Source organism: Besnoitia besnoiti, chromosome VIII (genome assembly GCF_002563875.1).
Source record: "Besnoitia besnoiti strain Bb-Ger1 chromosome VIII, whole genome shotgun sequence".
NCBI lineage: Eukaryota > Apicomplexa > Conoidasida > Eucoccidiorida > Sarcocystidae > Besnoitia > Besnoitia besnoiti.
In genome coordinates, this window is record NC_042363.1 from 1,783,220 (window position 1) to 1,797,141 (window position 13,922).

The 13,922-nt window shown below is 62.6% G+C and overlaps 1 protein-coding gene across 1 annotated transcript; it reads right to left on the bottom strand.

The window, feature by feature from the left end:
* Window positions 1-1,889: 1,889 nt before the first annotated feature.
* Window positions 1,890-10,682, bottom strand: BESB_083760 (uncharacterized protein; the record flags this gene model as incomplete). Its single annotated transcript, XM_029366726.1, has 4 exons — window positions 1,890-2,249; window positions 2,701-4,640; window positions 4,928-6,314; window positions 6,663-10,682. 4 exons carry the CDS (start codon window positions 10,680-10,682, stop codon window positions 1,890-1,892), a joined length of 7,707 nt encoding a protein of 2,568 aa, XP_029217186.1.
* Between the last annotated feature and the right edge of the window lie 3,240 nt (window positions 10,683-13,922).

Sequence of the window (13,922 nt, forward strand, 5' to 3'; positions counted from 1 at the left end):
GTCTTGAGCACCCCGGGGGCACCATTTGCATCGGTCTACACGGCACACACGCTGAAAGACCGTCTCGACTTCCTGGAGCATAGCTTGATACCATATATGTATACACATATACAAATATATCTATATATATATATATATTCCATGGCCTGAGCACATGCATGCGCCTCCGGACGTCTTGTGGGACGCGCGCACTTCTGTAGAGGTCGTCATATTTTTTAACGGGACTAGGGTTTGCCGCGCCTCTCAGCGACCCTGTAACTTTTTTCCAGCGCGTCGTCGCCTTCGGCCGCGATGGTGCTCGTTGGGCCACGACGACCGTCGTCTTCAGTACACATGCGCCAAGCTGGAGGAAGCTGCAGGTTCTTTTTCATCGCCGTAATTGGTTCTTGAAAGTCGTTTTTGCATAAGTATCGACACGAACAACGTGGCAATTTGTCTGTATCATGCTGCCACATCGCAGGCTTCATTTGTGCATGCAGTCCACAACCTCAGATGCCTGTACCTCTCGAAGCTCTGCCTCCCGGCCTTACATATATATATATATATATATATATATATATATATATATATATATATATATATATATATATATATGGACTCAGTTTACACATGCCCCTGTATAGAGTCCATGTAGCGTTCCACGTATCAAGATGAGAGAGCGTATGGGGTCGCGGAAAGCTATCCAGCTCCCGCTTGCCGCCGCGTCCCTGCGGAGGCCGGTACTTCCAGGTGTGTGTGCTTTTTATCTGTCGGTCAGTGCGGGGCTCAGGGGTGGACGCCTGTCATGCGAGTTGCGCAACGAAATGGAGCACGCGTTGCAGCCCTGAGTGTGACCGGCCGTGCAGCTGTGTCTCTCGTTATTCTGGGGCATGCGGTCGTGTCTCTCGTTATTCTGGGGCATGCAGTCGTGTTTCTCATTATTCTGAAGCACGCACTGACACCCCTGTTGATCAGGCGGTTTCTGCGAATGAAACCCAGCCTCCGGAACCTCGCTAGCTGCGCCTGACTTGCGGGTTTCCACCCGAAGTGTCAGGGCGTCGTCACGCCCCGCACGCAGGGCCTCTGCCTTTCGGACTTGTTAGTTAATTCGAAAAAACGGAGGACCGCGAGACAGGGGCGGCCGCACGCGTCATCGCGTTTCTCAGCGCGTCCCTAAACAAACGGAATCCCAAGAGAAAGGAGGAAAAGCACGGTCTGCCACGGGAGCCGGGATCACGACAAGACGGCGCCAGATCCTCCCGCTCGAGGAAATGGAAAATCAGCATTGTATCACAGTGTATGTACACCTCACCTTGCCGACAGACTCAGACTGCAGAAGCAAAGAAAGGCAAATAATGCATCACAAAGAGCGCGGCCCAAGCCACGCGCCCACACACATAAGTGAACACACACACAGAAGGGTAGCAGACCGCTCACACAGCCATTTTTAGACAGCATCAGTCAAACCAGAAGTCGACATACAGCGCCCATCCCTGGATATTCCTACATGCACTCGGGCGCACGAGCCGAAGCCTGCAGAAACATCACGAAAAAACAGAACCCAAAGCAAAACCAGTCTCCAGCGTAACAGCGCAACCGTGAACACAAGCAGGAGACTGATTCATGTCCCCATGACGTTTGTCAAAACAGGGACCGGTAAAAGCGGCGACGAGGCATGTAGACACTTTTAACCGCCCACCGGCGGTAACCCCGCGAGACACACTCCGCGCGCTTTGAAAAACAGACGGCGAGACAACCTGGAGCTGCATGCCCGCGCGAAAGCAGGGCGCCAGAAACAACGAAACGGAACGGCGCCGGGAAACGCCCAGGCTCAAGTCGAAAAGCTCCCACGAGCCTGAGACAGCGACGAGAAGACGCGTGCTGGAAAGAAACACCTCTCAGAAGAAATCTCATCGGGGATGGGGCTTCGCGCCGAAGTTCGCGCTGGGGCCTGGCGCCGGCCTGGCGACTGCCGAGAAGGCCCGTGCGGCGTTTCTGAGATGGTGGGGAAGAGGCGGGGAGGCAAGCGCCGAAAAGGACGCGAAGGCGTTCAAGTTCCTCGACACAGACGAGGGAGACGTGTCCGCGGACTGCTGACTCGCCGCCCCTGCCCCCTGCGACGCCAGGTAGCCGGGCGCGCGCTGCCGAGACGCATGCACCGAGGAGGACGAAGGTGCCGCCCCGGAGGCGTGCGGGGGCGTCTGCCGCGCGGGTTTGCTCACAGGCGAGTAGCAGCGCCGCCGCCGGTAGCGCAGCGAGTAAGTGTTCGCCTAAGAAGAGACAAGCAGCAGAAAACGCGACAGAAGGATGAGGGAGAATCGACCAACACGCGGAAAAGCAAAGGTCAAACCAGAGAGAACTGCCAGACAAAAAAAAGATGCCCACGAGACGGGAGCAAGACGGGAGGCCAGACGGGCTAGACGAAGGAGCGAAGGAAGAAGCGCGGGAAGCCAAAGGAGGAGAATGCAGCCACCAAAGAAGCATGCGAAAAACGAAGGAAAACTCTTCACCTCAAAAGTGTCATCAAGACTACACGTCTTCAACGTGCCAGCAGTCGCACAGAAGTGCCGAAAATTGCGACGAGGAGGCTATGTTATAGATGAGTTCGTAAATCAGAGGCGTCCTAAGATACAATTGTGCATACCATACATACACGCCCGTATACTGATGCATCGCCCCCTTGGAGGGCGTCAGTTCGACGCTTGGCTTCAAAACTCTTACCGAGTGTCTCTGCGGATCTGTGCGGTCTCGGAGGCCCTTAGCGTCCTCGCCTTCGCTGCTCCAAGCTCCAGCCGCGGAGCGCTCCTGAGCGTCTTTCTCGGCGTTCGCGTCCTCCTTCTCTTCGAGTGCAGCGCATGCGCCCGACACCTCAGGCGAGAAGCGCAGCAGCAGACGCTCTCCGCCGCTGTGGGGACCGGCGCCCGTCGCGTGCGCCCGCCGCTCGCAGAGCCGCTCCAGCAGCAGGCGCGCCGCGCCGCCAGAGGAAAGCGACAGCGGGACGCCTGCCGCAGCCGCGGCTTCGTGGAGGCGCCTTCGTTTGCCCCCTGGTACAAACTGCGCTGCTGCTGCAGCTCCAGCGCACTCTGACACGCCACTTCTTCGCCAGTCCTCCTCTGCGCCAAGGCGGTCCCCGCCGCGCGCCTCCTGGCTCGACCGGACCTCGCTCTCCGGCGCGGTGCTGTCGTCTCTTGTTTCGTCCTCGTGCTTTACTTCTTCAGCCTTTGCGCCGTCGCCTAGGTGAATTAGGGCCTCGCGCCACGTCCGTGCAGCCTCGCCGCCGCTCTCTCTAGCTTCAGCGTGACGCCCTTCGAGGCCGTCTTCGCACTGACGCCCCGGTGACGTCGCCAGCGAATCTGAGGCGGCGCTCGCGCTCTCGGTCTCGGCGTCTCGAAGGCTGCCGCTTGTGCCGTCCTCTTTGGACTCCGCGGCCTCGCCCGCGTCGCCCTCTCGCTGCCGCTTCCTGCGCAGCGCGTCCTCTGTGGGAACGCCCAGTGCGACCCCCGCCGGCGCTGTCCCGGGGCGCTTCCCCGCGGCGAGGCGGAGTCGGCGCAGGAGCCACTGGCGGCAGTCCTGAGTGACGTCCGAGACGTCGTTCCTGCCTACCACCAGCACGCGAATCTTTTTGCCCGCGGCGAGCGAGCTCTCGCTGGCGCGGCCCGCCTGCGGAGGAGCGGCCGCGCGGCTGCGGGTGCGCGACGGGCTCCCGACCCCTTCCTTCGCTGCCTTGGCGAGCTCGGCCTGCGGCGTGGCTGGCGACGCCGCCGCCAGAGACGCCGCGCCCCCGCGGGAGACGTGCGCAGAGGCACCCGGCGGCGGGTTGTGGCGGTCGTGCAGCCGCGAGCTGCGTGCCGAGCGGAGAGGCAGCACGCGCCCCTCGGCGGGCTTCTCGTCTTCGCTCGGCGCGGGAGCGTCGTCCTCCGCCTCGCTGACGCGCTCGGCAAGCGAGAAAAGCGGAGGTGCGGACGCCAACGCCGCGACAGCCGAGGCCTCCTCGTCGCGCTCGGCGAGGAACTCAGCCCACCATTTCGCCTGGCTCGAGAAGGATGACGCCCGCGCCGCGCCCTCTGCATGCGGCGCGAGGAGACACCGCAGCTCCTCCGCTTCCAAGAGCGCGTCAGCGCGCTGCTGGGCACCGTCTCCGTCGTCCGGCTTCCGTTTTCTGCTCCTCGCTCCCGCCGCGCTCCTCGCTCGCGCCCCCGCAGCCGGGGCAGACTCGCCGTTTCCTGCGTCTCTCTGCAGCGCCTCAACCGCGAGGCGGCAGGCGAGGAAGTAGCCGTGAGCGGAAACCGGGAAGCGCTGCAGCGCGCGCGCCTCCCCCGCGCCGTCCGCCCCCTGCGGCGCAGCTTCGCCGGTCGGGATCTCGTCTGCCGAGCCGCTCGCGGGCTCCGCGCCCCCGAGGGGCTTGGCGTCCGCGGCGGGGGACTCGCGGCCAGCTCGCGGGCGCTGCTCGCCGGTAGGCAGCTCCTCTGCGCGCCTAGCCGCGTCGTATACCACAGAAACAACTTCCCACGCTTCTTCTGCCTTTGCGCAGAATCGAAGAGACAGACGGCAAGTCCCGGAGTTTCCCCCGCCCTCTCCGTCGTTGACGCTCTCCGCAGGACGCCCGACAAAAGCGGCAAACGGCGGCTGCCCGCACGCTACGCGAAGGAGCGCATGCGGCCCTGAAAACAGAAAACGAAAAGCACTTCGAGACGATGTCGCACGCGAAAAAACGAGAACGTAGGCGCAGCAGCGCGAGCATACGATATTCGTACTGACCCGGGGTGCAGTCAAACGCCGAAAAGACTAAAAAAGTATAAACAACAAGCCGTGAACCCAGGACTGGACGTGGGCTGCGCCTCACCGTACGCTGACAGGGAGCGCCGTGGAGAGATGAAGAAAATGGTGTGCGATGAAATAAAGGGCTGTAACTCAAGGTATCATGGCGCATGCACATCGGATCCCTTACCGAGCTCGCGTTTGATCCATCGAACTGCGGCTTTCTCGCTTTCGCCGAAGAGACCTTTGCAGGCATTGACGCATCGCGCCTTGCCAGTTTCGCGCGTCCTTTTATGGATTGCGTCTCTTTCTTTCGCTTTTTCCCCTCCCTCGTGTTCGCTGCGTCGCTCTTGCGTGGCTCCTGCAATGGAGCCGACCTCGGCTCCGCCGCTGTCTGCAGCGTCGGTAACCTGGGCGTCAAAAAGCCTGTCGAGTTCTGCGGCGAGAAGCTCGTCGTCCTCCGCGTCTTCATCGCTCTGCGCGTTCGAGGAGGCGTCAGCCGCGTCCGCGCGCTGCTGCATGCGCTCCAGGATCTCCAGGCGCGTGCGCAGCGCCTTCACTTCGTCGCGCTCGGCTTCTTCGCGCGCGCGCCTTCTCTCCAGGATGTCGGCGACGCGCCACTGACTTACCTCGCGCTCCACTTCCGCTATGAATCGCTCTTCAAGGAGCGCCAGCGGCGGCCTCCACAGGTCGATGGGCACCGCGCGGTGTGCGCGCGCGGCCCAGAAGGCGTCTTTCCGCTCCTCCTCAGCCTGAAGCGCTTGCTCCTTCGCCGCCTTGCTCTGTCTCTCGCTCTGCTCGCTGCCCGGCTCCTCGCGCGAATCGCCCTCGCGCTTGACCCGCCGGTCCAACACACTCGCGCTGCCGTTCACCGTCGCCCCGCTCGCCCCCCCCTCCTCAGCTGCAGGCGCCGAGGGCGTCTGAGCAGACTCCGCTTCGGCCTTCAGCGCGCCGACGTCGCTTGGCGCCGCCGCGAGCTCCGCTCTCAGCTGCGCGTCCTGCGCAGCCGCGTCCTCGGCGTTGTCCGTCTCGCGGCGCGGTGTCGAGGGCGTGAGGGCCTGGAGCCCGTCGCAGGGCGAGCCCGACGAAGAAAGACTCGCCGCGTTTTCGGCGCTCTCCTCGGATTCCTTCTCCTCTTTTAAGGCCGTTGGGTCGGCGGGCACAAGAGGAGTGAAGAGGACGCGCGCGGGCGCGTCGGTTGGCGTCACGTCTCGAAACTTACCGCCGAAGAGAGCGTACGCAGGGCACCCGCCAAAGTGCCGGAAAGGCCGTCGATTCTTTCGCGGCGCCTCGCCCTCCTCGCCCTGCGAGTCGAACGCATCGGCGACCGCCCACAGCGCCTCGCACACCAGGCAGGTCTCCAGATCCTCCTCTGCCACTGACATGGTGCCTGGATTCCGATCGCGCAGGACCCCGCGGTCGCCGTCGGTCTCCTCCGTGGCTCGCGCGGGGCCCGTCTTAGCTGAGGCAGCCATCGGGTCCTGAGCCCACAGCTGCCGGCAGACGCCCCACACCGCCGCCCAGGCACCGTCGACGAGGGGCGTGTGCGCCCGCTGGGCGTCTGGCTGCTGGAGCGCCTGCAGCACAAAAGACGAACACACACGAAACACAGATGCGAAAACCGTCAGCTCACGGAAGCTAGATAAAATTCACTCAGAAAAGGCCCGTCAACATGACTTTCACGCGACCATATTCCAACTAGGACCGAAAGCTGTACCACAGAATGAAACAAACATACTTTTCTTCCACTCGTTCTGTCCTCCCCTCGATTCGACTCTTCTGCCGTCTCTTCTCGCGCGGTATCTTTGGGAGTGTGTACGTATCATCCTGCCATTTTTTTCCTTTCTCTTCCACATTTGACCCCAGTCGCGTTCCGCATCCTTGCTACCCCCCTCCCCCCCAACCCTTATCCATTTCTCACGCACCTTTGCGCAGACTGACGCGAGACTGCGCGGCCACTCCATCGGCAGGCGCTGGATTTCCAGATGAGGCATCGTCGCGTCTCCAATTCGCTCTTCCGCGGTCTGCTGGCGTCTCCACGCAGATTCCGTGCCGCCCTTCTCAGTCTCCACCCACGGCGCCGTCGCGTCTCGGCGCCTGCCTTCGCCCTCTTGGGGGCTCGCCTCGCGGGTGCCCGCGCAGGCCGCTGTCGCCGCGTCGCCCGCCGGCGACTCTGCGGGTTCGCGCGCCTCTCGCTGCAGCTCCTCTCCGGCGTGCTGCGCGCGCGTTCCTTCCTCCGCCGCCTGCCTGGCGTCCGCCGCCCAGCCAGCCATGAAGACGCCGCACCAGCGCTCCGTGGCCGCGGGCCCGCCATCCCAGACGACCGGCAGGTCCTCGGGGGCGCCGTCGGACTCGAGGGTCGTCTCAGAGCCCGCGGAGTCTTTCTTCCCGTCGCCGTCGTCCGCAGAGGCAGCCGCGGCCTCGCACCCTCCTGCCTTGCATGCATCTGGCGCTGGCACAGACTCGGGTGCAGCTGAGGCGGAGTCGACGTCGGGCTCGTCTCCGCAGGCAGCGGGGCCACCGCCCCCCTCAGGCCCGCCGGCCGCAGTCGTATTCTCTCCCTCCTTTCGTGCGTGGCTTCCTGGCGCATAGGCCTCGTCTGTCTTGGGCTGCTTCGCCTCGACAGCCGCGCGCGCGGCCGCTGCTGCCTGCGGCGAGGCTGTGCACTCCTCATGGCTTAGCGCATCTTGCGTTCGCCCCGCGGTCTCCTTCTCCTGGGCCTGTGGAGCCCCAGACGCCCCCCCCTCCCCGCTAGCCTGCGAAGCTGCCCCTTCCTTCTCTCCACCGAAGGCGTGTCTCTCTACCCCCGCGGAGGCCGACGCCGCTTGAGCCTGCACCTCACCGGCGGGCCCCGGTGGTTTCCCGCCGCGCGCAGTGCGCCGCGGGTGTTTGGTCAGGAGACGCTCGACGACAGGATCCAGAGGGAGGCCGCACTCTTCTCGCAGTTGCTGCACTGCGTCGAAGAAGAGGAACGAGGCGTCGGCTTGCCACCGAAGCGCGCCCACTTGGGACTCTGCCGGCGCCGCCGGCGCGAGCGATGACGGGTCTTCGGGCTTCTTGGGCTCCGCCGGCGCGTCTGTCCCCTCGGCCCCGCCTGCGGCAAAGGCGACGGAGGAGGAGGCGCACCGCGACACATGCGCCAGTTCGTCCTCTAGCGAACGCACAAGAGGCAGTACGACAGTCGCAGAGGGGCCGCCTCCCCGAGATGCGGAAGGCGCTCGGCGGGACTCTCCGCGAAGGCAGCCCGCGGGGTTCACCCCCGTCCCACCGCGGCCGGCGTCTCGACTTTTCTGGTCCGGCTTCGCCGTCTCCCCCGCGAGGTCCCCGTGAGATGCGAGCCCGGCTTCAGGTTGGATTTCGGACGTCTTGGCCTGGTCGCCGGCGCCCCCCCCCTGCTCGCCACGAGCTTGCGTCTCCGGAGACTCATCCGTCTCCTTCAACTTCTGCTCGCTCTCCTCCACAGTCCCCTCGAAGGCACGTCTCCCTCGATCTTGCTGGTATGTCCCGCCGTTCTCATCTGCCGTCGCCTCAGCGGCCCTCGCGTCCTCGCCGGCCCGCGCGGCGCTCTGGGGCGCGCCCTCTCTCTCTTCTGCCGCTGCACCCTTTCTGCACCCATCTCTCGCTTTGGTCGCCGCGCCCCCGGCCCCGGCCCCGCCGCCCCGAGGGGCCCCGCCCAAGAAGCCGGGCATCGAAAACGCCGCCTCAAAGTAGGGCCGCAGCGCCTTGACGTGTCTCCTCAGAAGCTTCTCACGAGTCGGGTCCAAAGGCGGCTCCGCGACCGCCGCAGAGACAGCCGCCGCGCGAGCCGCCGCCACGGCCGCGGCCGCGCGCTCGCGGGCCGCAGTCTCCTCCGGCGGGTGGGTCGCAGGCGTTGCGGCGGGGTCACCACCTGCGGACCCAGAGGCTGCAGACGACGAGGAGGGCAACGCGGCGGGGGACGCGCGCTCGTGCGCCGAGGAAAGCAGCGGCGCGCGGGCGACCGCCGATGCGCCAGCCGAAGACGCAGACGCGGGGGGGGGCAAATGCCTGGGCTGCATCAGAATCGAGAGAGGTTTTTCGTCTCCAGATGCGAACCTAAAGACGCGCGACGATGCAGCGGAGGCGCCGGCACTGGAGGCGTGGGCGGACGAACAACCCGAGTGCAAGGCCTCGCTGTCGAGGCTATCGGCGGAGGGGAGGCTCAGTCTGTCGCCGTGGGGGCCGCCTTCGAGGCCTTCTCTCGATGCCTCGCTTCTCTGTCTCCCAGCTCCTTCCCGCCCCGCCGCAGGACGCGTAGGCCACGCAGCGTCTTGCCGGCCGCCAGCGGCGCCTTCGGACAAAGACTCCCTACCGTTCCGCGCGGCGACGAGGCGGCCGAGCGTCTCGCCCAGGCCCTTCAGGGCCGCCGACGTAGCGTCGGTCGAGCCGCTGGGCGAAGAAAGACGAAGAAGGTTGTAGGACGCGACCGCGACGCTTTGCTGAAGTCGAGAGAGAAGGTGGGCATCCTGATCGGCCGAGTTGACATCTGCAACGCCTAAGCCGCCGCCTGCCGCGGCTGCGCCGGCCGCAGCGGTCGCCGCGAGGCGCTGCTGCAGAGCTCTCAAAGCGGCGGAGGAGGGGCCCGGCGAGGCACTGGACCCACCCCTCGCTTGCGAGGAAGCGAACGGGACTTTCTCGTCAGACAGCTTCTCCCGCGCGGCGGCTTGACGCTGTCCTCTGGCGTCTGCCGAGCCTGGAAAAGCGCCGCCGCCTCCTTGACTCTGGAAGAAGGCATCGGCCACCGACGCCGCGGAGCCCGAGTCTGCGCCACGAGGGCCCTGCGACCGCGCACACGCGGCTCCGGCCATCGCGCCCTCGACTAGGTACTGCTGTACCTGCTGCCGCTGCTGCTGCAGAAGCGCTTGATGCTGCTGAAGAAGCGCCAACTGCGACTTCTTCTGCGGGGCCCCCACCGCAGGCCCACCGTCGCGCGAAGGGACAGTCGCGTGGCTCGCGCTCTGCGTGGCGTTTCGGCCCTTGGAGACGCCCCCGTGGGCACCCTGCGGCTTCGCGAGGGCGTCCAGCTGCTGCCGGAGAAGGCGTTCGTGGCTCTGCTGCTGCTGCATTTGCAGCTTGAGCAGGTCCTCGAGCTGCGCCGGCCCCGCGCCCTGCTGGTCGTCGCGGTCGCGCGCCCCCGGCGACGCCTGGAGGCCGCGCATGAGAAATGACGCCACGGGGAAGTTCCTCGCGCCTTCCTGCTTACTCTTCGCAGCGGCAGCCTCCGCCGCCGACGGCAGCGACGACGGCCGCCCAGCAGCCTCAAGGACCTCTTCGCCGCGGGCGTCTGCAGCGTCGAAAGGAGGCAGCGGCGCGCCTGCGGGGCGACGCACGAAGGCGCCTGCCGCTTCTTTGCTTGCGGCGGCCGCGCCGTGCCGGCCGTCGCGGGCCTGTCGCGGCGCCCCTCCCGGCAAGCTGGCGAAGAGCTGTTTAAGGGCTTGGCTCTCTGCGGCACGCGGGCGGAACTCGGGAGAAAACAGCGGCCTTTCCGCCAGCCCGGGGGCGTGCGAATCGTGGAACCCGGACGCGCGCAAAGGGCCCTGGTGTGACAGGTGAGGAGAGACAGGGCCCGCGTGGCGTGGAGGGAGGCTGGCATCCGCGCCCCGCTCTCCCCTCTCCGTCAGCTGCGGGTGCCCTTCAGACAGCCGCAGGAGGAGCTGCTTCTGCTCCTGCTGCTGCCGCTGCTGCATGAGTTGTAGAAGAAGCGCCACGGAGGCGCCCGGCGTGCCGCTTTCGCCGTGGTGCCCGAGCGGCTGCTGGGCCCGACTTTCGCCGCGAGTGGACGCATTGGAGGGGGGCAAAGAGGAGGCGGACGCGGCAGCCTGGCGCTGCTGGTGTAGCTGCTGAAGCAGGGAAAGAAGCTCGGCATTCTTCAAGCCGTCCCCCTCGTCCGCCGCGACGCGCCCCGGAAGAAAGGCGGGCTCTGGCATCTCTGCCAAAGGGGGGAACAAAAAAGGTCGACTTGCGCACACTGCAGACAAAGCGATACGGACTAGGAAGCGACAGACTCCAAGATACTGTGGCCCGCCGGGGGGCGCATGCATCAGGTGCACGCCCGACACGCTGGACAAAGAAGATATATTCACTCGAAAAAACAAGACGAGAGTGTCTGGGAGAAGGGTGTTATCCCTCGGAAGGCGCAGCAGAGGGTGGAAGGCGTGTGACATGCGCGACAGGCGTGGAGTTTTCGTCGTCAAACCGCCACACCACGCCTGGCGACAAAAGGGAAAAATGCAGAGGCCAGTGTGTACCTTGCCATCGGGGACACGGTCAAAAACTGTAAACTGTGGATGCTCCACGTGACCGGAGCTAGCGCCACTGGACAGGGATCCAAATAGAAGCGCATAACAAGACGGACACACAGCGGGAACGCAGACAGGCAGGCATGCGAGAGATCTTCCATCTCCCCCGTGAGAGTCTCAGCCTAACGCTGCACCACTCAAATCGCTTCCTGGTGCGGATTAAGTTCCCACGAATTCGCAAACAGCGGAAGAAACACGGAAATTTGTCAGACAAGATGCCTCTGGCCGCAGTTCAGCGACGGGAGAAAGGGATGAACGTTTGATCTAGGTTGTACGGACCACGAAAAGGGAAGCATCAGTCGCGTCAGTCAAACTGTGGGCACGATTGGGAAGGGAGAATGTATCGAGAAAAGCGAGGATTAAAACGTCGGCATGCGCAGAAACAAGGCGCTAAGGGGCTCAGCTCCCCGCCCCCCCCCCCCCCTGCTGCTCTCTTAAAGACGACAACTCCAAAAGATCCTTTCAAGAGAAGCAAGCATATTAGAAAGCGGCGTAAAGCAGTACCGAAAGAGAAGAAAAGGTGAGAGGCTGAGCGAGCTTACACAAATAGTGAATACAGATACAGCAAGGAACGCCTTATGGTGGTTCCCGGTGTACCTTGTCCACGGAAGGCACAGCCCTGGAAACCTCTCTCATGGACGTTGCGGCTTGCCAGCTCCCCCCTGCAAAAAATTGTACGTGCCGCTCATGGCTTGGAAAACTTCTCCTCTAGCATCTATGTGGCAGACTGAAACACGAGTGGAAGGCCTGCTGAATTCTCGATGATCGATCCGCCTGTGGCGCCGTCTGTCGTAAAGGGGAACGCGAAAAGAAACCACGCAAGGCGCAACAGCGCTGAGTGGCGTGATTGAAGCGCTCCACTGAGGAAATGGAACAGCCTTGTGGCGGTTGTGCCCGGACAAGACAGCGACAGTCACAGCGGGGAAGCGCCTTTCTCACCAGGCATCCCACAGAAACGTCCATAATATAAGCAGTCCTCAAGAATGCCACTCTTGGGCCATATAGAGAGCGGGATAGTCCACTCAAAGGGTCTTTCGATTCCAGGAGAGGCGAACCGGGCCCCTTGCCCTGCAGAGTGGCCGCGGGAACTGGCGCGTTCACTCTGCCTTCTGACCCTGCTGCGTGTAAGCCTACTGAAGTCAAGCGATGGTGCACAGACAGGCAGATGCTTATCTGCAAGTGAGCGCCACTGATGTCTGGCGCCTTTCTCTTAGTTTCGATGCTACAAGCATACAACCACTGACCGTTTCCTTGGCATTCGCAGTAAAATCCCCTACGTCTCCACAGTTCCATTGCTCGCGAAGGGGGTGTGGCAGAAGAATTGTACCAATTTCTTAGCTGTGTTACACAGACTTTTCTCAGGTAGGACGAATACAGTTGCTTTTTTAACTGGTAGCAGTGGCGTGCAGTTTGAGCGTCAGTTGTTGTTCCCAGGGCTGACCGATGTCTGTTTTCAAAGGAACGATTCAGGTCGCACTGCCTCGATGTGTAGGATATGACGCCTTTAGATGGACTAACATCCATCAGTGGAAGTGCATGCCCACGGCTCTACCCCGCTACAGCACGAGAACGAAGCGCTGAGTTGCATCCCTCCCAGTGTGAGTTTTAGCTAGCCTGGCTCGCAAACCAAGCCCTGCTGTAGTTCACATGCGGCCATGGGAGTTATACATATTTCACCTCACGCAGGAAACCAGCTCATTAAGAAAGTAGGAAGTGAGCTCCCCAGAGGTGCCGCTGCCCCGGCGGTGCCGCGGCTGCGGAGCAGACCATGGGCAAGTACCGCCTGGCAGTCTTGCAAACGCGTGCTTCTGACACGCCTGATGACTTACCACCATCGTTGGGCTGCTGCCAGGATGAGCTTTATGTTGTTTACAATGGTGGTGCCGTATGTCGTTGTCGCATGGGACTGTGGTGGAGTTTCCGCTACGGGTATGAGCAGAGGTTGCTGGTCGCATGAGACGTGCAGTCCGTTAACGTGCGACCGATTGTTTCAAATTTACTGACAGCGTATCATACACGAAGTGTTCTGTGCGGCGCCGGGAAGTCACTGTTGCCAATTACGTATCCCTTACTTTCCTTTGGTCAAACGCGAATAGTTACATGCTGGCTTGGGGTGCTCGCGAGAACGTAACTAGAGGATCTGCAGCCGAAGTACCGACTACCCACCTTTGGGTCAGGTTGCAGTCTCCTGGACATCTTGAAATCGGAGCGTTTCCTGCTAACTATCGTGCGTCCACAAGCGGTATTACCCCGGGTTAATGGCACATCGTTCCCATTATGAATCAGTCAGTGGGAGTGCGTCCGGATGCCCCTTCATCCGGTGAGAGGAACGCAGCCTTATGCGAATGCGAAGAGCGTCTACGGCCTCCACTCCACTTTGGTAGGTATCTTACGCGCGGCGCAAGCGTCGTGTCTCAGAAATTTCAAGCTCAGACTATCTGCGCTTCTGCATGTCTTTTTTTTCTAAACAAATTCTCATCGGAGGCCATGTGCAACAAAGCGAAGAGTGACAGATGGGCATGTCTCGTGCAGTTTGGACGGCGCGTCGCCGCGCTCGTATTGCCTGCCTCTATCGACGTGCGTAGAAAAATGATGCCGAGGAGAAAGTGGTTTAACGAAGGCGTTTTTACACAAGCGAAGGTTTACCACTGGAAAGTCTGATCTATCATTCAATATTTCACAAATGAAATTGTTTGGACAAGCCGCCGTTCCACGTCCGAGAAATGGTCAGCTGTCCGCACATAAAACGCTTGGGGTCTGCGTGCGGAGTTCACGAAGCCGAAACTGACCACACAAAATCCCAGACCCTCGTCCCCAGTGAAGAAGAAAAAAATGTGCCTAGACCAACTCGTATATTCCACAAAACCT